The sequence below is a fragment of the Perca fluviatilis genome, chromosome 10, assembly GCF_010015445.1.
Source record: "Perca fluviatilis chromosome 10, GENO_Pfluv_1.0, whole genome shotgun sequence".
Classification (NCBI taxonomy): Eukaryota; Metazoa; Chordata; class Actinopteri; order Perciformes; family Percidae; genus Perca; species Perca fluviatilis.
The window spans coordinates 22,510,416-22,533,399 of NC_053121.1; the positions used below are offsets into that span (position 1 = coordinate 22,510,416).

Sequence of the window (22,984 nt, forward strand, 5' to 3'; positions counted from 1 at the left end):
TTTCTTTCCAGATAATGAACTTCGTAAAGAACTCGTTGCATGCATATAACTACTTTCTTTAGTTGAGTGGCTTTCCCAAGCACTTAGCTGCTGCTCAAATCATGTTTGCTTTGAACACAGCTCAGTGTCGAGGCTTGGTTTCTGGTGCAGCAGAAGGGAGGAGACTTTTGTGAGTGCAAATGAGTTTGAGCCTTTGAGCTCTGCTTCTGTCTTTATATAGTGCTGTCTTCAGCTTGTACTTTGTTGCTCCCAGAGATTATGGGAAGTTGTGTAGTTCTCAATGCAAGTGAATTCACACTACCGAGTGAGGATAGTGTCACAACACAATGTAGTTATTACAAATGGGCTATGGAGGCAGAGCTAACTCAATATCGTAATGTGAGAAATTGCATAGATTCAAAACAATGCCACACTTCAGCATGATGTTTCGACAACAAGTGGTGAATATAATTATCCATCTGGAGTCAGGCTTAACTGATTAAGGTCATAACTCCAACACCTTTTCGCTGCAAAATGCACAATACATGTTGTTAGTAGAGTTGCAGCGATTGGTAAAATATTTGATTAGTAGATCGACAGAAAACTGATTGGCAAATATTTTAATAATCGACTAATCGTTTCATTTGTTTTAGCCTTTGAAAATGTGAGGATTTGCAACTTTTCTTTGTCAAATGAGACAGTAAATCTAAAATCTTAGGCTTTTGGACTGTTGGTCAGACAATACAAGCAAATTGAAGACATCACTGTGGGCTCTGAGAATCATGAATACAATTGTTTTGCAATTTTTTTCAACATTTTATTGACTAAACTTAATTAAGAAAATAATCAGCAGATTAGGATAGACTGAACACAATCTTTGGAGCTTTCAAAAGGTCTTTCCCTGTATTGGACATATCAGTGTCTGTATGGAAAAAGAGCCAAAATACTGGGACAAAAATGAAATGCCAGACTGTGACTGTTTTTAAAGTTGCTTTATTTTATTTTATTTTATAGGTGTTAAGACTGGAATCCAGTTGGAAACCCAGGAGACTGGATAGACCTACTGATAAGCAGCAATTGTGGACCCACACGTTGTGTGGACACTCAAGCTTACTCATTTCCAGACATGTATAAAGTACAAGTGCTCTATCAAAAAAGTGACTTGAGTAGAAGTTGAAGTGCTTTTTCAGCACCACACTTATGTGGAAGTACTAAAGTATTCAACATTTTTTGTACTTAAGTATTGCAAGTAGTTTATTTTAAAATGTACTACTCAATTACTGAAAGTAAAAGTATATGTATTGTGTTATGTAGTTATTAAAGAAAGCAGTCAAAAGTTTGAATATCAAATTGTTTATATTATTTCAAATGTTTAGCCTAACAATCACAATTCCTTTGGCTGTAGCAGCAGTACAAGGACAGGAATGTACAACACCGCAGCATGTCATGAACCACGGGTAGCTAGTTAGCTAGTTAGCTTGTTAGCTAGCGCTTACTGATAGCTCAAGCTGGTGTGCCATTTGTGTATTATATTTGTAACTTACCTTGATATGTTTCTTCAAATTCGACAGTGAATTTTTGAAGGCCATTATTTCGCAATCTTTCGGGAGGCAGAGTAGGCACTTCATTCTATATGAATTGTCTTTCACTCCAACAAATGAAAACATGGACTCTAAGTAGGGCCAGGGCTGGTCTCCTTCCTCACCCTCACCGCCACGATCACTCGAAGTTGAAGGCGGTGTTTCTGGTTCTTCCATCTTGAAACAAACTAACAAAGCTCAAGTGTTCTCAATGCAGGCAGGCAGCAGAGCGAAAGACAGAACTGTAAGAACTTCTTATAAGACAGCTTGATCGCTCGATTCGCTCAATGATGAGCCAGCTTCATTAAACCTGGTGACAGAGCCATCTACCGCTCTGGCAGTGATAATGTGGGTTTGAAATGATTCATAACATTTTTATAATTGTAACGAGTAACGATGTAGCACATAAACAATGTATCAGAGTAAAAGTATTAAACTCATCGAAAATATGTACTGAAGTAAAAGTGGAAATAGGAGAAAAAAATAATACTCCAGTAGAGTACAGATACAGCCTTTTAGTACTTAAGTACAGTAGTGAAGTAGTTCTACTTTGTTACTATACAGCTCTGGTCATTTCATGCTCAGCACTTGAAACTTTGAAATTGTACTTTTAAATCTTGGCTCAAGCGTCTTTAAACTCAATAAAAACTATCACAGTAATGTTAGTGTCCTTTGTATCTGCAGCCCTTTTCTTAATAACATGTTTGCACCCGAGTTAAAAGTTATTTTAAGTGTCTGAACATAGTCATCTTTATGTACACAATGACCTAAACTTTGGAGAGGTCACTCACAGGATTTTAAACCATGTACTAAACTTAAGTAGCCTACTTTTTGATTAGTCATAACCGGTAAAACCCAGTCATCAGTAAATGCTGTATGACTGGCGCAGAGGGAGACGAGGGCAGTCTTTCAGAACAACCTCAACTAAGGAAATTGTCACTGTCAGCTATCTGGGGTCGTTTAGTTTAATACTGTAGTTTCACAGTGCCTGCTTTGTTTCTTTAAAAGAATAAAGAGCCACTGCAAGCTGCGCTTCTATGCCACTGAATCAGTGAGTGTGGGGGTGGGGGGCTTATTGGTGATTTCTCATATCAGTGATTTTAAGGCCACCCAGGGGAGACAGCTTGATATGCAGGCCACAAGGTGCTGAGATTCGGAGGGCTTGGAGAAAGAGGCGGAGGATCTGAAATCAATCTTCTTGTTTAGCTCAGACCCTGTTTTCACTGCCCCACTTGAAATGGTTGTTTGGGATCATGTTTTAAAAGATGAAATGTCCTTGGAGTTTAGTGTTTATTGCTAGATAATTCAAGCTGATCTTACCACCGAAGCCATGAAAAATAGACAGAGTCAGTGGTGAGCTGGAGAAATATGAAAGTAAAATGTATGAGGAAGAATGAAGAGTTGAAAAATGTAAGGTTAAAGATGCAGTAGGTAGGACTTATAAAACTAACTTTCTGTCATATTTGCTGAAACTGACCCTATGTTCCAGTAGAACTACATAAAGCAGTTAATTTAAAAAAAAAATCCAGCTCCTCTGGCACCACCTCCAGCCTGGAGTGCGATTTGCAAAAACCCACCGCTCCCTGTTCATTTACACCAAGGGCCGGGGGTGTCTAACTGCATGTCAATCACTGCTCATGCACACACATTCATTCTCCCTTGTGGGGGGAGGGGCTTAGGAGACCGTTTGGGGATCTAGCAGAAAAGGGGGGAGGAACTGAGAAGTTGTCGATGTTCAAATTCTTTGGCTAAGTCGTGGATCTTCACAATCCTACCTACAGCAACTTTAAGAGTCTGTCAGTTTAACAGAAATGGTAGGCTACTACTGTTTTACAAGTTTGTATACATCTGTCTCTCCCTTCCTCACTATTCTCTTCACTCCATTGATTTTTACTTCTTTCCTACCATTCAACTTACCTTTATCTTTTTTCGTGTGGCTGCATGGAAGCCCAGTCTGTGGAGTTGTGCAAGCTGAGCGGCTGATATAGAATAGTACAAGAAGATGTGTGTGTTAGTGATGTTTCTGCTGAATCTGCACAAGCCAGTCTGTGTTACCTGAAGCTAGTATCTCATGACCGATTCAGTTAAAATCTGAAATGGGTGAATGGGCAAATTGATGGCTCGTGCAGAGTTTCCGCTGTTCAATTCAGTAAAACATAGCCCAGGGAAAATGTACAGTAAAGCTGAAGTTCCCATTTAATGTGTAACTGTACTGTAAATACTGATACATTTCTTTTTCTTCTTCATGCAGGTAATTGGCCAGCTTTTGTGGGATTTGATGTCACCTCTAGATTGGTTCAACTGAAGATGGAAACACTGGAGTCTGAGCTGACCTGCCCGATCTGCCTGGAGTTGTTTGAAGATCCTCTGCTTTTGCCCTGCGCCCACAGCCTGTGTTTTAACTGTGCTCACCGCATCCTGGTGTCTCACTGCTCCACCAGCAAGCCCCTTGAGTCCATATCGGCCTTTCAGTGCCCCACCTGTCGTTACGTCATCACGCTGAATCACCGCGGCCTGGAGGGCCTTAAGCGCAATGTGACGCTGCAGAACATCATTGACCGCTTTCAAAAGGCCTCCCTTAGCGGCCCCAATTCCCCCACTGAGAGCCGGCGCCTGCAGCCGCAGCGGCCCTACACCGCCACCATTAGCGGTACAATAGCTGGGACAATCGGCGGCGGTGGTGGTGGCACAAGTGGAAGCAGCGCCCGCGGCAGCCCGGCCACTTCCAGCCACTCCCACCCGCACGCCAACCACACCAATCACACCAACCACACCAACGCAAACCACAGCCCAGCTGTTGTTGCTAAAATGGATCCACGCATCAGCTGCCAGTTCTGTGAGCAGGATCCGCCGCGTGAGGCTGTCAAAACGTGTGTCACGTGTGAGGTATCGTACTGCGACCGCTGCCTCCGCGCAACACACCCTAACAAGAAGCCGTTCACAAGCCACCGCCTTGTGGAGCCGGTGCCAGACACTCACATTCGCGGTCTGACCTGCTTGGAGCACGAGAATGAGAAGGTCAACATGTACTGCTTGGTGGATGACCAGCTCATCTGTGCCCTCTGCAAGCTGGTGGGGCGTCACCGGGATCACCAGGTGTCCTCACTCACTGAACGCTTTGATAAGCTCAAGGTTAGTCCTTAGCGTGTTCTTTTCAGTTTACAAAGCATGCGATAATGTCATATCAGCAACTATTTCTGTGTACTGCTCCTATTTTCTGTTGTTTGACTTCCGTGTTACTGAAGCAAGGTAAGTCACCATCTGGAACCAGATTTGATTGAAAAAGAAGGATGATTTACAGTTGATCTTTGAAGCTTATTCCCATCCTCACAAAGAGGTTCTAATTTATAGCCTGCAACATTCATTATAATATCTTTGTTTGCAGTTTGCTAAACAGCAAAATCTTTAATCCATCCATTCCTACCTTGGGGATGTTCATTCTGTGCATTTCTGTTGACTGTGAACTTTCAGCAATGCCACAGTTGCATCATACACACTCACACCAGCCTTTGTTCAGCAAGAAGGGCAGAAAGACAGATGGCAAACAGAAAGAATGAGACAGACAATTGGGCTGGTGTGCTGGTGAGAAGGGAAGAGAGAGATGGAGAGCAATAGGGAGGCCGTCATTATAATAGTCGATGAGCTGGCATTCCCTGTGGCCACTGAGCTTTCAGAGGCTCTGCGTAAAGTCCAGGACTGCTGAATCAGGGTGAAAAACAACAGAGAGAGGCACTAGCTGGAGCTAATTCCACCACTAAAGACCTAAAGCAGCCGGTCGCATCAGCTGGCCTAAAAACCTTTACCACAAGTCGTCTTTGGTGTATTTACATACCTCTTTATGCACCCTTTTTCCAAAACGAAACATTATCACCGACACTTGCAGTGTAAGTAATCTTCAACTCCCATAGCATCATACTGCTAAGGAAGGGAATGTGTTCAGTGTATTACCCCTTACTCATTGTACACTGGCAAAGAAGAACTCAGTTAAGGTCTTATGACGGTTACCCTGCTAATGCACATCCCTGTTGTTACAATAAACCAGTTAACAGAATAAAGGTCCATGTTAATAGCAAATGCCTCTTGATTATTTTTGCTTTCTATAGAAGTGTATGTATGCACAGACAGCAACAATGAAAGCTGTAAAATCATAACGTGTGAATGTAGATAGTGAAATTCAGATATTGCCCAGAGATGTTTTTTAGATGTAGAGACCCAGGCTCTGGAGTTTGTATCCTGTAGTGTAGAGACAACTTCTAAAAAATATAATGGCTGAAAGTTTTTTGAGTTTTCTCTGACACTGCATTTTGTAAAAAAAAAAAAAAAAAAGCACTATAGGCTAGTTGATGTAGTGTATCATTATGAAGATTATCTACTTTATAAATAAATAATCTCCTAATTGAAGACATGGTCCTTGGTACTTAACTGTACATTTTCAAAGTCATCTAGATTAGATCAAATTTTGATGATGTTTTCTGTCCCCAGGGTGCGAGGCTGGTTTGATTGCCATGGTGTCAAATGCATTATTAACACAATATATACCTGAGAAAGCACTACATTGGCAGTGTTAGGGCCTTATCTGTAGAACAGTGCGTGTTTGTAGGTTGATGTTCTTTTTCACAACGAAAGTACATTTTAATGGTCTCACATTTGGGCTTTTATGTCACTCTACCTTACAAAAGTGTGAGATGTGTGAGGTGTGAGAATATGTTAACAATGTTTCCAAAGACATTGTTAACATTCCATGTACAACAAAAAGCCATCTCATTGTGGGATTCAGTAAAAATGCAATCCCACGTTCTGTATTATTGATGATTTCCGCTACCAAAACTTTGGCTCACACTTTCAGTTTTGCACCAACATGTCGGCAAAATTCCACCTGCTCAGCACCTCACATCGAATCAACCCACTGGAGCGTGGAGTTTATTTTCACTAGCATTCACCCTTTTTTACTACAAACCCCCCCCCAATCTCCCTTCTGTCACCACATTCTCTACAGACTGTGGGAGAGTTTACTGTAAGTAGCTCGCTCTCCCCCTCCTTTCCTCTCCACTTCATGGCTGGCTGTGGTTCTTTTGAACGTTCCCCAGCCCAGGCTTTGAACTTGCTTGACTTTGAAATCCCCAATCTACCCCAAATCTGGGAGGAGACCAGCCCCAGTCCGAGCTCCAACTCAGCTCACTAGTGGCAGTGGCAGCTAACTTATAATCTTCTTCTCACTCGTGGCAAGGCAGAGGAGAGGAAGTCCTATTTCTGCAAAGCTAATCATGGAAGATGTAGCTCAAAAAGGTGTGTGTTCTTCTACTGCATTCTCCTTTTCATCTGTGTCTTTTTGACACTATTCATTGAAACACTGCTGGTTGTCTCTTCAGTCATATGTAACTATTGATTGGTGTTCTGCACTGCCCCAATCTCTATAACAAAGTCTTGTTATTGGCCACTTGTCAATTCTGCTAAATAATTACACTCAGTAGCCTTGGTTTGACCCCTGCCTCACTCAATTTGATCTTTGACCTCTGAATTACCCTTCACTTTATTTCTTCTGTCTGCTGTGCACGCTAGGGGCTACTCTGTCATGAAATGATTTCTCACACATTAAGGGAAAGGTAAGCTTCCCTCAGGCAAGGAGGGTGGCTATTTCGGTAGAGAAAATCACAACAAGTGCCAGTGCTGTAAAAGACACAGCTGAAACTGCATGGAAGTAAGTCAATTCCCCAGGCAGCTGCTAAGCAGAGCTCTTTGCTGAGAAGCAAAGACATTTGTGTCTTATAATTAGCAGACCTTGGTAATAGTGTTTCACTTTGATATTCTTAAAAGACTCCAGCGTAAAGGCGGTATACTTTAGATTTGTATTTGTTTTCACAAAATCGGATCCACTGAAACCACTTCCAGCTAAGATACATTCTGCTGTAGCAGTGAATGTCTCATCACCTGCTGCTTTGGAAGTGTATGTGGTTCATTAGAGTGTCATTTTGTGGCAGCCTAACATCCCCTATCAGACGCTGGTTAGAAAAAATTAAGAAGCTGAAGTGTGTGTTGTGTGTCCTCAGCACAGGATTTTAGTCCTGTGTGATGTAATGCTGGAAGGTGAAAAAAGTGTAACACTAAATAAGAATAAGGTTTCTTTGCTTTATTAATGCAAAGATGCAAAGCAGAGGTTTTGCAGAAGTACTACAAATTTTATTTTTTTAGGTGATACATAATTATGCAGGTATGCTAAAGCTACAAGAGGTTAGAATAGTGTGAAGTCCAATTTTCAGTCCTGGAAGATTGTAACTGAGATTTTTGTTGTTTTTTTCCGTTTCAGAAGAAGTTCTTTTGTGTTTCATTTTATGTTGGCATCCGTGTGTTTTGGGGATTTTGGGAAGTACGCTTAAGATCGCTCTCACGTCTTTATGGAATATGTAGTTGGAGCCAGCAGCTTAGCTTAGCATTTAGACGTTTTCTTGACTGGAAGCAAATGGCAACCAGCAGTGTCACCATAAGGTTGCTGCTACCTGCCAAGAAATAGTCCATCCCATAACCCATCATAAAACAGCGAATTGGTTTTTTTATACTTCATTTTTTGTGCTGAATAAACAAATGATATATTAAGTGTTGATTAGTGAGCTTTAGGAGTGCTGGTAGGCAGATTTTGTGAGCTTTCGACAGAGCTGTGGTAGCAACTGTGCAAGCCAGAAAAATAATTTCTTATCTGTTATCCCAGGCTTTCAGTGATTTGTTCACTGACTCATTAATTTATTTCCATGTAATCTGTATAATTTTACTTAATTTTGTTGTATGTGTTAAATGTGTGTGACAGTGTTCTTTAAGCCACGTACTTTTTTCTGTCTACATGTTTCACTCACTTTCTCTCAGCACCTAAAGAGCAGTAGTCATTGTTTGATTAATGGAGAGACACCTGAATAAAGGGAGAAGCTGAAAGACAAGGAGAGAGACAGCAAGATGAGGAATAAACTGGACAAAGACTGAAGGAAATGGAGAAACGGTGATGAATGGATCACATCGCAAGCATAAGAAGTCTTTCTCTTCTCTATTACTGGCAGTTAATTTATTGACTATCAGGCTTTTGGGGGTTTGAAGTATGTGGGCATCAAGTGTGCTGAGCAGCACAGACAAGAGATATGAGACATGCAACAAAGCCTTTAGCAGGGCTGCTGACATTTGTGAGCAACACTTGAAATAAGCGGCAGATAAACTTAGACTCTGGATCGTCAACTCTCTGTGGAGTCACATGAGCACTGAATGGATGGAATGGAATTTGTTGTCGCATGTGTGTGTGTCTCCAAGGTCTTGACAGGTCTCATGCATACTTGTAGCAGATACTAGTCTGTTATGTACATGAGAAGAATGAAAAAATATGCAAAACATTTCCAAGCGATTATTGGATTAATTCCTGTTTCGGAAGAGGCAAGTCATAGCATACTGACACCACCCCCACTCCCCTCTCCTCTACACCCTTTTGCTCTTTAACTCTCCCCTCTACATTTCCTTCAGTCCCTCCAGCCCTGCTTCTTTCCCTTTATCCCCGCCGTTTTTATCCTTCACTCCCCCCCCATCCCTCATATCTTGTACTTTTCCTCCATCTAAGCTCCTTAAGGCAGTCTAACTATTTTTCTTTGCCATGTGTGCATCACCCCAGCTCCTGCTGCTGACTCCAGTCCCTCTGTATTTACACCTATTTGCTTTGCTAAATCCAGAGGCGAGCTTGTGCATGAGCACGCACAGACACACACATTCATTTGCATTCAATCCCATCCACACCCACAAACTTACTTGTACTTCCTGACTGTTTACACACACAGTTGCAAGCACATGTGCAAAAATAGAATTCAGCTCAGCTATCTGATCTATGCTAAACACATTATTTTAAGAGGAAATGAAAAGACAGCAATGTCAAGTATTTAACCAAGCAGAATTCTTCATGCACACCCAACTCTTTCTGTCTCCTACAATTTTTTCATTCTTTTCCTGTCATGCACAGCCTCTCCTGCTGCTCACTATATTTCTCTCACTTTTGCATGCAGCCACATAAACATCATCCTTCCCACCTGCTCTCTGTTTCTCTCTCTCCTCCCTCTCCCTCATTTTGCCCCTGGCCAGTCTATCTTGTTTTAGGTAACACCACTCCTCCGCCTGCAGTCGCCCACAAACCCACATACGCTGCTGCTGCAGCAGCAGATTGCTGGTGAGAGGGAGGCTCACAGCCCTCCAGTGTGTTTGTGTGTAGGAGGGTATATGATTGCCTTTAAATATGTGAACCTGTGTGCAGTATCCACAGGTGTGCCTGCAAGCACATGTGGGTGTGCATGTGTGTCGAGGCAGATGCTATTAGCTTTGACATGTGTGGAGTGATTGGGAGCTGAGTGTTGGATGCCAGGGGAAATTATGGCTGTATCTGGAGACCAGGGTGAGATGGAGCACACTTAGTCATGCTGACGGAACCACCAAGGATGTAGTAGAAAGCTTTTAGAGACTGTGTGCGCCACTTCTGTGCCTACAGTATGTGTATTAACATGCCTATCAGGTAGTGTGTGGGTGTGTGTGTGGGTGTGTGTGTGTGTGCGTGCAACTGGCTATACTTGACTACTGTCAATGCATCATGCATGTGCTGTGAAAATATGACACGCCAGCCCATCACATTTAGTGGGTCATGAAAAAAAAAAACTTATCAAATCACTCCCAGGCTTTGCATCATGCATATGCACAATTTATGCAGAAAGAAAGTGGAAAGCTTTTAAGAGCTTTGGTGTCAGCAGTGATACAATGCAATGCAGAAATAGGGATATAACCGACATTACTTATCTTTTAGTTTTGTGTGTACTGTATGCTTGGGAGCGATGTACAAATTTTTCCATTCCCATTTATCCATTATACATCCAATCACTTTTTTTCCATAAAATGTGAGCAGCGTTTCCTTGTGTAGCTGGATCCTTGTTATGTTCAGGTTAAGCTGCTACCGTAAACAGTGTGATACTGATTCACTGCTATGTGATCTATATTGGAACTGATTAGCTACACTCAAAGGATGACTCCCAAGAGTTGTATCTGTAAATCAGTGATGTTCTCATGACTTAGAAACTCTGCATCTAGTCACTCAGTAGCATTCATTTTAAATAACTTGGTTATTTAAAAGTCCAATTAACCCACGGTCTTTCCTACTATGTGTGCTTAGTCTTAAATAATTTCCTTATTGTTTTAGTGTCCCATGTACTAAATCTTGTTTTAAGGGATTTTTCACACTTCCAAGGATAAAATTCCTGAGTAAACTGGATTTTGTTTTAGCATGAAAGTAGTCAACTTCAAAAATACTGAAAATCTGCACAAAATATTTAAGACCATCAGCCTCATACTGTATACCAGTGTCTGCCCTCTAAATCCATGCTGGTTGAACCCTGCTAGATTTTCCTTCCTGTCTTTCTTTTTTATTTCCCATTTTGTCACCTATTTTTCTTCCTTTTTTTTTTACAAGGCTTAAAACTGGAATTCAGGCACTCGAAGGCTTGTGCTGTGTGTATTTTAGTGTAAAGCTGTAAGAAGTTGACAACATAGCAAAGCTTAGCTGAGCCTCTGACTCTGTTGACAGACAAGGAAAATCATTTTGTCTAAGCAGCTGATGAATACAACTTTTGTATTCCTGTGGCGTCTACCATACAAACATTTATATGTTTATTTACAATGCTTTCAAGTGTGCCAGAATTAGTTAATGTTTATGTTGTTTCTGGTCTTAAAATGTGTGATATACCTCTTTTTTTTTTACAGTAGTTGTATTCATGTACATGGTTTGTCATAATGCACCGCAAATCATAAACTCTGTATATGTCTTTTAGTCAGATGGCTGGCAGCTACACACCACAACGTAAGAGGATTTACACATTAATTAACAGTGGAAACTCATCTTGCTATGCTGATGTTATTTTCCACTGGCTTCTAAGCATTTTGGTTCCAACCCTTCATATATTGCCACATTATTTGCCTGTAATATCTGATGAGTAAGCACTCCCTAGTATTAATCTGCAACAATCCCTGGCTCAGATCACATTTATATGAGGGGAAGGGAGGGGCTCTGTTTGAGGAAACTGATGACACATGCAGTCTATGAGCATTACTTGATTTAGAAATTAAATTTTTTAGTGTCTCTGGGGAATTTGTAAAGGCTTGATCAAATTCGACTATTTTTAATCATACTAGAGATTTCCCAGTCAAACGGATAAATTACAGCCTGAGTCGCGCAGAAGCTGTTTTGGTTTGTGGCTTGGAGGACAGTGGACAAGACAATGAACCATAACAGGAATATTTATACTGGGTCTGGAATGTCAATTGCTTACTCTGGAATGTCAGTCAGCATCCAACTTCTGAATTGCTTTATCCCATACACACAGACACACATACACAGAAGTATGTGTGCTGATGTGTACGTGATGAGTTCTGCGTCCTGTTGTGAGGCTGCCAGGCAGGAACAGTGTGTTGCGGCTGGGAAGAGACTTTAAACCAACGACACCAGTGTGAGATGAACAGCACGTCTTCACTGGCCTTAGGACAACAGGGATTCATCCCCATACTTAAAATGGCCTGTTGGTTCTCTGAGCTGCACCTGGGTATTATCTATTATCTTAATTTTGAACGGTGAATTTCAAGCATTTTCAATGCATATTCAGCCTATAATAACTCAGTCAGTTTAATAAAATTAAATATGCACTTCTTGATCTTTAAAGTGTGCCTTTAAAGCTGCTTTATAAATATGTTATATTAATAATGGCACCATGGCACACCTGACTCTGCAGTTCCCCTCAGCTCTATGGATACACTGTTTTGGTTCACTCTCACCGCTCTCATCAGTGTCGCTTTCAGCCATAGTACCTGCCTACATGCCCAGCACAAGACAGCAGACATGCAAAGCTAGCACCTAGCTGGTGAACATAGTGGAGTTGGTGGATACCAAAACAGAGCTAAAAGCATTTCAAATTGCTAATGTTGCTCCGTGTCTTCTTGATGCATAAATAGGCAACCACAGTATATGCCAACATGTCCACCATAACGTTATAAGGTGGTTATAGTTTTTAGCATTAATAAATGCAGGTTTAAAGATTTGGTCACACCAGAAAATGGTAGCACTAGAAGTGACTGTAGCTCTACATTACTATCTAAACCTGTAAAAAAATCTTCATTGATGGAAGTGGCAGCTGAAGGATTGAAAATTAAAGCACCCATTAGGTCTTTTGCCTTGATCATCTCTTGATGGGAACTCTACATTGTGGTGTCAAATTATATTATCAAATATTTTTTGATTTTCATGGTGTTTTGAATTCAATGTACTGTACAGTACTGACTCAACTAGACTGATAACTGGAAGCCAAACGAGCCTCATTTGCTCCGTTCACTCTGATCTTGGAAACTACTTGGTGATAGTTGCTTCTCATCGTACATTCTCATTATGGAGTGCTTTTCCTTTTTGAAGGCAGTGGCTCTGTCCACTTCAGTTTTGTCTCTAAGACAGCTGGTTTCCTTTTTAGCAGCTTTACGGTTGCAACTGCTTGTAATGTAAAACACATAATTTTCCATTCAGCAGGGAGCTAAAGAACTCAATGACACTGGGGGCCAGATGTATGTACATTTGTGAATGTAGTGTTATCAGCGCTATGGCCAACCCGCAGAAAGCGCGCACGCTGTGATACTTCAGCTCACGTCGTATTTACCAAACCTGCAGTTCATTGGGTAATCAGCGCCATTCTCCGCCCACTATACCGTGAATTGCACTGTAGCAAAGCGTTAAGTACTGGTGCTATGATATGGCTGAGTGCAGACTGCGATATTCCCACTGCTGATGCTATGACTGTTTGAAATGATCCTGATGCCAATATTTGTAATGTAGCGAGGAGTTTAACAACTGCTGGAATGGGATGTGAACGCTGAGTCGGAGATTCAATGTCATCTTTGATTTCTTCCAGTAACTCTAATATTGCATGGCTGTTTAATTTGTTATGCTTAATGATTTTGTGTTCACTCAACTGAAAAAGTGTGATCCTTGTGGCAAAAATCTCCTTGGCCTATGTCTTCGTCTTACTCGAATTACTGCTGCCATTTCACCAGGAGTCATATGCGAGGAAACCCGCTTACGGCTGGTTTACACCTGCTTTTAAGAGGCAGATAATTTTCACCGCAAAATAGAGGTTCGCTTTCACGGGCGGTTTTGGTACATACCGCGGAATACATAATTAGGCACACTTTACGCTTCCCCTCCCATCTCTTTATGGGAAACTCCCACTTTCCCCTTGACCCTCCCGTGAATGCATATGCATGATACGGAAAAGCGCTATTTGCCATTTTCAGTTCCCGCAACAGGAAGTCTGCGCTTTTACCTCAGTGCGGCCTGTTTGTACATACCCCACCATGCTTTTATGCGCACGTTATGAAACAAATACCCAGGGTGTTAAGAGCAGCAAATGACCAAAACTGGATGAAGGCCATAGTATGCACAGCTACTTGAGTAAGCTGAGAAACCAATATTGCCTATCTGCTTACAGTTACACCATGTTGAACATCATCTCACAAATTGAGTTATGTTTTAGGCTTTCATGTCATTTAGGCTGCAACAAGACAGCTTAGGCAATCCTATTACAGTAACAGTGAATAATTGCATCCCTGTGAAGGCCTGATCAGTCAGGAATCAGTTGGCTTAGTTCAAAATCACAGAAAATCAAGAGTTAAGAGAGAGAAAAGTGAAATATGGGAGAAAAGTTGATCAAAAAGAAATATTGGCAGGTAAACTGATGTTTACAGTTTTTCTACAGTTTCCAAATTCAACATGGGTTATTCAGAGTGTGTCTGTAGGATTGTAAAATGGAAAGATACATGGGGAAATCCAAGTGGTTGCATAGTTTGAGCAATATGCAAGAATGTTTAAGATGTTTGAATTTGTTGAAATTTACATATATACATATATATACACGTCTTTTAAGTTGCCTTGTCCCATCTTTGAATTGTTACATATCTCTCTTACATAAAGTTATTCCCATCCATACTTTTTCTTTGGCGCAAAGATCTTGAAATGGATTTCTAAGCACGTGTGTGTTATTTTGGCTGGCTGAGGAGAATTTCAGTCTCCCACACTGTTCTCAAGCATCTTGTTCTGTCCCAGACACAGCTGCCTTGGACAGAAATGTTCTTCATTCCATTCCCATGAATCTTTTGCTTCCTGAAACATGCACATTCACTTTCAAAACACACACGCGCACACACAAACACACACACACACACAAACACGCCCAAAAAACAGTGAGTACCATTATCTAACACAGTGACACACATAGTGTGGGAAGCTAGAAAGTGCTGCATATAAGATCTAAAAGTCACCGCTTGTAAGCCGTGTAACATACTGTTAATGCAGATAAATTTTTTTATGCGGATGTATGTGGCATTGTAATTTAAAGTTTTTAATATATTCTGAATTGATTTGTATTTTAAGCAGTTACATAGTATTGCTTGTATCACTAAGCATTCATTTACGAAAAAGGAGAAAAACATGAACATCTTTCCAATTCTAATTACTCATCCACTGTGAATATTATGTTCCAAAACCGTCCATATCAGAGCTGAACCAGAAAATAAAAGTCAATCTGTCCAGAAAATGCAACCATTATTTTTGGCACAAAATACAAAATGTGTGTTTAGATTAAACATTTAAAATATAGTCTCTGCTTGCTTGTATTCAGCCGTTCAGGGCTGCATTTCTCCACAGCATGAACTCTTGACCGCAAGTTAACCCACGTCTTTGAGGGACACCAGACATCTGGCAGTGTTAGGCCAAGATTTACAGGTTATTTAAGTTTATCAAGATTTTGGACAATATTCTGCCACAGGAGCAACAAAAGAGAGGAGGAGCAGCAGGACAATATGACCGTGAATTAACTTTTGGAAAACTTGAGTCACCTGGAGCTTGTTCATGTCATGTGACAGAGAGATTGCGAACATGCCTTCTTTGTGTTTGATAGACTGGCTTCATTGTCCTATAACCCAACCTCAGTGAGAAGATAGAAGAGAAAAAATATGGTTTTATTCATTCAATTCTGCAGGTGGCTGCTTGTTTTTGATTAGGTATTATATTGATAGGTGTAGATGTGATGTTAGTTTTTAATGTAAAAACAAACAAATGTAAAATACTGAACTTCATCCTTTTAAGTCTGATGTCACTGATCTGCAAGAACATCCCTGGAAGTTTCTATTTAGCTCGGGTTACGCAAAGGAAGTTCAGCTCCGCGGGGAGTCGTACCAAGAGGAATGTCTGTTCTAGATATCGACGCCAGAGAGCCAACCACGCAGAATCACAGGAACGCAGGGAATGTGTTTCCCCTGTTTGCGGCGAGCCTGGTTACCATCACGGACTCTGTCCAGAGTGGTTCCCTGCACTATAACTCTGGTGTCTGGCCGAATCAGGGATGTATAGCAATGAGGCTGAGCCACAGTTCGGGTTATGTGATTCTCCACTTGGACTGTCACCCTTTAAGATTTTTCATTTCCTTAAGTAAGCTGGAGCTGGGATTCTCAGCATGTGAATCCATGGTGTTGTAACATGTCACAATCAACGCAATATGTCTTAGGATGTCATGTTTATGTGTGCATTAGTAATGCATTTTTTTTTTGGCTTCTTGTTATCATTGTCTCTGCCTTTCTCACATTTGCTTGCGTCCTCTCTTTCTGCTCGTACTCCTCTTGCTGCAGTATCCATCTCATTTTTTAGGCACCCTGCCAGCAGCCTGTTACACGGTAACAGGTGTCACATATAGATGTTATGTAGCTGCCATCAGCACTAGAGTTACATGACCTCATCTATAAATACATGATAGTGACATGATTTACTGGCCTGCTTCCTGGGCACGGTCAGTCCAATTAGATAAGGCAAAGTATAGAAGAGATAGAGAGTAAATCACTTTGCCCACCTTGGAGGAAGCAAACCCATCTGTTAGGGTGGACAGATCCACTTTGATACTAATAGAGTCGCTCTGTCTTGTCACTGACCACTGCCACTGTGTGAAAGGGAGGAGAGGAGTGTGTGCAGGCTCTGACTTCTTATATTGTTGCACATTGCCTGCTGCAGACTGGGAAGATGAGAGTCAGGGTCTTTTTCTGTTCTACATTTGAATACCTGCCGGGCTCAGTAGGGGGTCACACTGTGGTGGGCAAGATAAAACGCTTCAGGGTGGAAATCTCACCGTTTCTCTCAAACAGGTCTCTGTTTGGCATTATCTACTATCACATTCAATGCCGCTGAAACAGCAGTAAACATAAAGCTGCTGTTTCCCTTAATAACTCCAATTGTGCTTTTTTCCACTAGCCCTTTATGTACTGCAAGTCAATTTCAAACATGTATTCCCTGAAATACAGAGCTCAGGGAATCCATTCAATAAGTCACTTGGTTATTAACTGCTGAAAAATGTGGTTGGTGCAAAAGCAAGGTTTTTAATCCGAGAGGCGGGGAAGTATATTTGTGGCAGATTGAGTTAAAACCGCACTGAGATCTGTCAAGATAAGCAAAAGTCTTAGAGAGGACGTTTTTTTGGAAGCTATATTTGAGACTGCACTTAAAGTAGCTTAGAATCCCAGTTGCTTTAAGTCAGAGCCTTCTGTGTCTCCTTTTCCCCAAAAATAATGTGTCAGTAATGATACACATTTTGCATTAAGATGTCATTGAACATGCGGCAGCACCTCAGGTTTAATTTCGACATGTGCTCCTCTGTGTGTGTTTTAAGTGCTTGCATATATGGGTGTGTTTACCCTCCTACTGGTTGCATTAATGTCATATGCTTTCAGAAACGAGGCGTTTGCTGCCTCTGAACCTTCTCACCTCAAAAGAAATCGACTAACTGTCTTGCTCATAACGTTATCACACACTCGCAGAACCAACCCCCATTTCTGTAGTCTATGAGCTCAGATGAACTCCTCTGGAGGTTTTAGTAGAAGCTGACAAGTGTTTAGCTTGGAAAGTGTTAGTCACACCAGATTATTATCCCTGTTACTGAACGTTTAAAAAGATGACATGTACAGCAAAAAGAAGTCCAAAGAGAGGGTAGATTGATTTTGTAGAACTTCAATTATTCAAGATTGATAATAAGCGTGTCCTTTCAAGTTGGACTGCTATTTGCTATGGCAGCCAAAGTTGTTACGTCTGCTATGTTTAGGTAACCGGCCTAATAAAACATGTTAAAATTTAAACTGAGAAGTAGAGATAGCACCACACCTTAGAGACAGGATTCTTATTGTCACAGTTATTTAGTTTTTACAGGTTATTAAAAAGGCAGAATAAAGAAGTGAAGAACAAGATGCTGAAGGTGAGGGTTGAGGAAGAAATTAGGAGAGGGTGACAGCTGACATTATAGAAGAGCGGGGATGAGAGATCAGAAGTGGCAGGGAAACAAGAAGCGAAGGGAAAGAGAAGCTATAGGGATTCCATGATGTTCAATGTTTAATCATCGCTTAAGATTTAAATGATAAAACCTTGCATCTAGCCAACTTGCCTCCAGCTGACCCACAGGTGAGGCTTCAGCTGTCAACAAGGAAAATAGGAAATAGATTAACTTAAAGGAGAAATCCGGCGCAAAATGAACCTAGGGGTTAATAACACATGGGTACAGAGTCGACTGTTCTCTGGGACATGTGACCAGTTTTAGTGCAAACCGCTAATTAGCTTATAACACTAGTCGTCGGGGCACGCGAAAGTAAAAAGAAATCGCTATTTCTATACCACTAACAAGGCTCAAAATAGCACCACACTTCCACGGTAGCATAATGAGGGTCTCTACATGTAAACCGAAGCATTGAGAACTTTGTAAGTTTATTAAAAAGATAGTTTATAAACACTATCGTTCACTATACAGGCAGGTACTGGTATAGAAATAGCGATTTCTTTTTTACTTTTGCGTGCCCCGATGACTAGCGTTATAAGCTAATTAGCAGTTTGCGCTAAAACTGGTCACATTCGATTAGCATGAAAACATATCCCAGAGAACGGTCGACTCAGTACCCACGTGTTATTAACCCCTAGGTTCATTTTACACCGGATTTCTCCTTTAAGATTGTGCAGAAATGCTGTTTAAAGCAGTAGTTTGACAATTTAGGGAAATGTGCTTATTGGCTTTCTCACTAAGAGTTAGATGAGAAGATCAATACTACTCTCACATCTGTACAGTAAATATGTAGCTGGAGCCAGTTAGCTTAGCTCAGCATAAATACTGGAAGCAGAAGGAAACATCAAGCCTAGGTCTGTCCAAAAGTAACAAAATCTGCTCTTCTAAGGCTCACTAATTACCATGTTATATTTTGCTTGTTTATCCATACAAAAACTGATAGGTAAAAGTGACAGCCAAGAAATAGTCTGGCACTAAACCTCCTATAAAGTGGTGAATTGTTGTTTTTACACTACAGCTTTTGTACGTATTAAACAAACAAACTGTCATGTGTTAATTAATGTGTTAATTAATGAGTTTAAGTGATGCTGTTTGGCAAATTATGTTATGTTTGGAAAGAGCCAGGCTAGCTGTTTCCTCCTGCTTCCATTCTTTATGCTGAGCTAAGCTAAAAGGCTCCTGGCTCCAGCTACATATTTATTGTACAGACATGAGAGTGGTATAGACCTTCTTATATAACTCTCTGTGAGAACGTAAATAAGCATATTTCCTTAATATGTGACACAAGTCTGTAGAAATTCAATCAGCTCTACAATGGTATTTCTGTGTTCACAGAGAGAGGAGTTGGCATTCCCAGTGTACATGTTGTGCACAGAAAGAGAGATTACAATGATGCAATAGAAAAAGATGATTATGATGGTGATGGTGATACCATTCCGAGAAAATCTCATCTTCTGCCTGAATTTGTTTCCTCTACCATGCACCCTCGTCTCAGAAGGGGAAAATGGATTTGAGGTGCATGTACCCTCTCGACCAGAAAGCTGTGCATATCCAGTGTTTGTGAAGTGCACATGAATTTTCCACAAGCGCAAATATGCTTTGGGTCAATGTCACTTTGCCACGAGTGATATAGTAAAACACTGTCAAGGACTCTCAAAACTGTGGGGCTGTGATGAAAACTTCACAACTGTCATTTCAGTTATTCATTGTGTTTTCACAGGCAAACAGCTCTGAATCTCAGTATCTTATGGGAATAGAGCGCCAGCTGTTCTCTATCCGTCTTTCCTAATGGCTTTCAATAATGTTTTCTTTAGTAATAAAATATAATGAGAGAGAGCAAACGTAATGTGGAGGTGACAAACCAGAGAGGGCCAATTAATCTGAGTCTGAGAGTGTAAAGATCATCGCTATACCCAGGTCACAGTTTTTAACAGGTGCCATAGATTTGTATCCGCTTTGTAACTAGGCAAACAAGACATTTGTCTCCTCCACATAAATGTGTCTTCTTTGATATCACCACATCTCTGTCTCTCCTCCTCACTCTGCGTGGATGTCTTGGTGCTTAGAGGCTTAAGGGGAGGTTTTGTGAGAACAACACCTTGGTTTCAGAAAAGGATTCTTTTTGGAACTAACTAACAAACTGGGCGCAACTGACTGCCGTGCTTATCTCACTTCTGTGGTAACTTTTTGAACAACGCTGCGTTTAATTAATTTAAATCACGTAGGATTATAGTGCTTCATCAGAAGCCCATCCTGATTGTAGTTATTCAAGTAAAAGATGTCGGTATGAGATTCATGGAGCCAATGTAAAATTGCAAAGCTGCTACAAAATTGCCTCTGATATCTCTGGCTCCACTGAGCAAAAACCAACATGAGGTTGTTTTATGCTTGTGCACGCATCCGTAATATTTACTAATACAAAATATACAAATCTTTCCTGCCTCATTTTAGGATTTTCTGCACTCTCTGCACCCAGATAACCAATCAGGTTGCCTGTTTTTTTTTTTCTCTTGGCAAACATCTTCTGCAGCAGCCGCTTGTTTTTGTGTCAGCTGCGGTTCTCATTACGCTGTTATATATTTGAGGGTGTACACGGCACGTCTCTGTGATCTCCTGTGGGTACTGGCTTTGCAGCTCTGCGCTTTCATTGAAATATAATCTTTTTTCACTTTTTGACCAGTCACACAGTTAATCGCGATTCATTTCACAGTCTTTGTTTGTTTGTTTGATTTATTAGACAGTAACAGAAATAAATGCATAACAAGATGCCAACACAGTGACATTGTACATTTATCAGAACTGTCGAGGATAACACAAGAAAGTTACAAACTTATTTCCATTGTGGTCCTCGTTATAGTCAAATGAAATACATTCCTCCTCTCTACTTAATTCCACACCATGTTTTGCTAGTTGGTCATTTTTGTCCATCACACATCTCATTTGATTTTATTTACTGTCATAGTTGATTTAGTTACTGTGTGGGCACAGTTCAACATGTGTCTGAGAAACACTCCATAAATATTGTCTACCAGAACCTTGGACTGAACTAAATGAAAGTATGACTCATTGTTTTGACTTCTGAGGGCAAAATTGGTGGAAATTCATAGCAGTGCTTTGCAAAAAAGTAGGTATTTTGTTGATAATTTTTCATTGAAGCAATGAGAGGGTTTAGAGACACAGAGCTAAGCAATGTCCTCTGGGTTCCTATCAGTTAGAATGACTCAGACCCAAAACACTGCTTTCTCTGTTATTGAATTTTAGAAAATAAGGCAAAATGAATAACCGTGTCATATGAATATACCAAAGAGCCGGCAGCTGGATAATTGCATTACAGCCAATAAAATGTTGTGTGCTGCCTGTCTGTCAGTGTGACTCTCTCTTGCTGTTAGGTGCTCTTTCTCTCTCTCTTTTTTTATTTCTCAGTCTCGTTGACGATTTCTCTACCTCGTCTGGTTTTTCATGCCAAGTTAAGCAGGCATTTTGGCTAAAAGAATTGGTGAATATACAATCCATTTACAATGGCAATCAATCAGGAGGCGAAGACAGTGGAGCCCATCATGCTGCAGGCTGCCACTTAGAGCTGGTGCCGTGGGAGGTGAACGTAGAGGACAGGCGGCTGTTAACAAGCCATGGAAATTCTACCTAACGAGCTGGGCCTTGCCCTTGCTGTCACACACGGCATATATTCCAACTCCAAATACCAAAATATCTACAGTGGATGGCTCATATATTTATTTGTTTATTATATTGTGACTATGCACATTAATAGAAAATGTTTAAAATTTGCAAAAGTTTGCCAAAAGGTTTTTTTCCATACCCAATAAAAAACCCCAAAGGTAAAGACTGCTGAGGAAATATCAGAATTATGTGGGTTATATGAGATTATATGAGAAAGCATAACAATGTCCTGTTGTATATTGTAGAACCAATTTGCCTGACATTGCAAAAAATAACAAGCCAGTTTTATGTAGATAATGCTGTATGCAAATGATGCCAAGACTGTCAATTTTTATTTCGTTTTTTAAAGAAAGAAAGACAGCCAGAAAGAAAGAAAGAAAGAAAGAAAGAAAAAGCAAAAAACTCCATAGGACATTCGTTTTTCCTATTTCACAGAGAGGTTAGAGGTTTAGTTCAGCTACTGGACCGTGTTTTCAGAGGCAGCAGGAATTCAGTGTGTTGCTGAAGGACATTTAACCTGGATTTTCTGATTGGAGAATCAAGCCTCCCTGCTGATGAGGACACTCTGTTACCTATTGAAGCCTACATTTTAAGATGTGAAACATACTGGTGTAGCCCTTTTAGGCCCTTAAAGGAATTATCCAACATTTTAAACTTAATCATTTACCATTTTACCCTAGAGTTTGAAGATTAGATCCTTCTTCTTGTGTTTTGTTTACATCTGTCACAGTCCAGATATTATCAAGAGTACCGAGGTGTTGCCTTTGAGTATCGATACAAATATCCATAGGTTTTAACATTCTTCCCCAATTTGTTCCTATGGCAGATTTTTGAATGTCCATACCAGCATACAATACAATACGAGAGAATACTCTCCATAAAGGAGATAAAAGAGTCAACATTTTTTTATCAACATTAAAATAATTAAGTTTCCTAAGAAAATACAAACATTGTTGGCCCTTTTTAGAAATGGCATCAGCACACTGATCCCAGGATAATTTATGGTCAATGATGAGACCGAGATATTTGTACTCCGTCACCAGCTCTATCTCCTCTCCACGTTTTAACCCAAACCTGACCTTAACCACTAGAGGTCAAATGCCTAACCCCAACCAATCGAGCTGCTTCGTAGGGCGGGTCTTGGCGTGGGATTCGTAATTTTGCGTGCAGGTGCGATGGATCGCGTACAAACCAATAGGGTGTCGGAATGGTATATGTTTATACTTCTCATCCAACCACAATCAAATTCACTCTCTCCGGATGCCGCGATTTATCTGGATAGGTTTTTTTTGTGTGATTTTTTTGAACGATGACAAGCCAGAATGAAAACAAGCCGAACTGAAGGAATAA

The 22,984-nt window shown here is 40.7% G+C and overlaps 1 protein-coding gene across 3 annotated transcripts in view; it reads left to right on the top strand.

Annotated features, from left to right (window-relative positions):
* Positions 1-22,984, top strand: part of mid2 (midline 2) — a 167,994-nt gene that overhangs the window by 75,138 nt on the left and 69,872 nt on the right. For all 3 annotated transcript variants that reach the window (XM_039813358.1, XM_039813357.1, XM_039813359.1), the window contains one exon: positions 3,811-4,691. In XM_039813358.1, coding sequence (XP_039669292.1) covers positions 3,867-4,691 — 825 coding nt within the window. In that variant the 5' untranslated portion in view covers positions 3,811-3,866. The remainder of the gene's footprint in view (positions 1-3,810; positions 4,692-22,984) is intronic.